General features: G+C 43.5%; 1 protein-coding gene across 4 annotated transcripts in view; it reads right to left on the bottom strand.

Annotated features, from left to right (window-relative positions):
• The window catches only part of Fmnl2 (formin like 2), a 335,200-nt gene that overhangs the window by 4,483 nt on the left and 328,053 nt on the right, over nt 1–2,664 (bottom strand). For 3 of the 4 annotated variants that reach the window (XM_023721414.1, XM_023721412.1, XM_023721413.1), the window contains exon 25: nt 2,435–2,558. In XM_023721414.1, coding sequence (XP_023577182.1) covers nt 2,435–2,558 — 124 coding nt within the window. Of the gene's footprint in view, nt 1–169; nt 296–2,434; nt 2,559–2,664 lie in introns of those variants that run through there. The other variant, XM_023721415.1, reaches the window with a different exon arrangement.

Here is a 2,664-nt window from a genome sequence, read left to right as displayed (position 1 = left end):
TATATAAAAGTGACAGTGAGGGAACAGCAATGGCCAATATGCAGAACCATGCAGCATGAGGGACAACACAAATTGCAATGTGATGGAAATGGCACTTCCATGCTAGCATGGCGCCTGGCCCTGGCAGACACAAAGAATGAGACATAGAGGTCACAAAACCTATAGCAACCTTGTAAGAGCATCAGGTGAGAAAGAGTAATAGTTTAGTAGTGGAACTCCTCAGTGAGCACAGGTTCGCAGAAGAACCGAGAGCCACGCTTGGCGGTACGAGCAGTAAAGGGCACAGTCTTCAGCACTGCATGGAAAATGACAGCCAAACAAGACAGTAAGAGGCCACAATCTATTGCATTAGTTCATGGTTAGTTCTCTGCTAATCACACCCGGGATGGGGCTGGGAAGTGGGCAGTGAAGGGGAAAAGGAGCAAGTATAAGAATTAACTTCAGAGGCTTGGGAGTGAGGCAGAAAATAGAAAATATTTCAAGGAGAATAAAAATTGTTCTGTATGTAGATACACATTCACTTTGTCTGGTGGACTGATGATTTAGTCAGGGAAAGAAATGGACATAAGGATGGAGAGCATGCAGAAAGTAAAGGGACATCAAGCTCTCAATGCGTAACACAGGCGCCTTCCCTTGTCTACCAATGAACCAGTGTGGCACTGAGGCTAAGGGGTTCTTACCACAGAAGGAGATCTGTTCCTCACTTTGCTCAGATTGGAGCTTCACCCCCAGTGTGGAAGACACAAGGAGAAAGACTAGGCAAGGGGCCTAACTGGCTATGCATAAGCCAGTGCAGGGCACACACAGGGACATCAGGAAGCCATGTGTATTCCACTACATGTGTCATGGGCCACTCACCTATTTACTCAGAATTGAGGCTGCTTTACGCTAGGCAAGGATTTTTTTTTGGGGGGGTGGGGGGGATGGTAACAGGGATTGAACTCAGGACCTTGTGCTTGCCAGGCAGGCACTTATGTGGCTGAGCTATCTCCCCAGCCCCCAAAGCAAGTGATTATTTAGTGACTTCCTAAAAAAAAAAAAAATCTAATCAATCAACTAATCTTGCATTATCTTCCCCCCTACACACTTAATTTCTGTGGATCTGAGCTGATGAAAAATTGTGTGGTTTTGGCAGTTTGGAATCCCTATTTACAATACTAACCAAATGAAAACAAGAAACCAAACTCTAAGAATTCTATATTTTAAAGGGTTAGGAAGTTGAGGAAAAACAACTAACAACTAAATAACTGACAGTAAGGAATTATTACTATCCTTTTTGGGAGGATGATAATGGTTCTGTGGGTATATCTTTGCTTCTCTTTTAAGCAGCTGTACCTTTTTATACACTCAAATATTTCCAAATAAAATTATAGTTTTGGATGTGCTTCAAAAAAATCCCAGGGCTGGAGTAGTGGGTGGTCAGAGCATACTTGTAGGGAAACTGGCCCTACTGACAAGTGCTGACATGAGTCAGAGGCACACGGAAACACATCATACTGTTCTTCAGCATGCTTTTGAGCCTTTGTGTAGCAAAAAGCTTGAAGCATACTGAACGCCAATCTACAGCATTCATGTACTGGAGACATGAACAAAAAGGTACTTCCTTGCCCAAGTTATCACCCTGGTTAAGAGGAAGTACTATTCAGGCATAAAGTGTTCTTTTCAAGTAGACAAGAACTCTGCTGGGTTAAATACAAGTCCTGGTGGGATGCCCATCCCTCATCCTAAGCCCATTGGCTCATTCCCATTAAAGTACCAACCTCTGATTTCATTTTAGCTTGAATGAGTAAAGAAGCTTTTAACCAGCATGCTGGAAAACCTGATGATGCTGGTTAGTATAGAGTTGGGAGCTTGGTCCATAGGATTCATGTGCAGGCAAGGGGTGTGACTGGCCCCAGCGAAGAAACTGGAGTTTGGTGAGCCCTGTGCAAACTACAGGGTTCCAGTGATACTGAGAAGTCAAACTTTCCTTTCTTTCTTTCTTTCTTTCTTTCTTTCTTTCTTTTTTTTTTTTTGTATTTTAGGGAAGGATCTCACTACTAGATCAGACTTCTAGTGATCCACCTGTTTACAGACTCCCAAGAGCTGGAATTACAGCTGCACACCACCACACCCAGTCTCAACTGCCTTCTCAGTGTGCCCCGGGGGTGGGGCCAGCACAGCAGGCTGGGGGTGATCAAACCCCAAACCCTGCGCCTGCTCACAGGCGCTTTAATCTGCTGAGCTATTTTCAAAGACTTTTCAAAGTGTAAAAACAACAGACATGCTGCTATAAATATACTGCAAACTACAGCATGGACTCTGTATAATTCTGGATCTCAATAAAGTCAAATAAACTTGCCAGCCCTGGTCAAAAGTGAGTAAATCTGTGCATGGCCCAGTCTGGTGAGGCAAATGGAATCTTCGTGAGTCACAGACAGGAGCTGTCCTTTACCTGTGATAATATCTTCAATGGCTCCATCCTTTCCCTCATACACATGTCTGTTATCTTTAACTTGTCGCCTTCTTAACTCCGCAATTAACTCTTGCTGCTGCCTCTTCGACTTATGGGAAGGAGACTGAGAAGAAAAAACAGATTCGTGGGGTCGTGCCCACCCAGGGTTTAAGAATGTCTAAGATGTACTCTAATAAAAACATCAATGTAAATAAATGCAATTTTATATA

The sequence above is a fragment of the Octodon degus genome, unplaced genomic scaffold (assembly GCF_000260255.1).
Source record: "Octodon degus isolate 3935 unplaced genomic scaffold, OctDeg1.0 scaffold00082, whole genome shotgun sequence".
In the NCBI taxonomy this organism is placed as follows: Eukaryota; Metazoa; Chordata; class Mammalia; order Rodentia; family Octodontidae; genus Octodon; species Octodon degus.
This window is presented reverse-complemented; position numbering and strand designations above follow the sequence as displayed.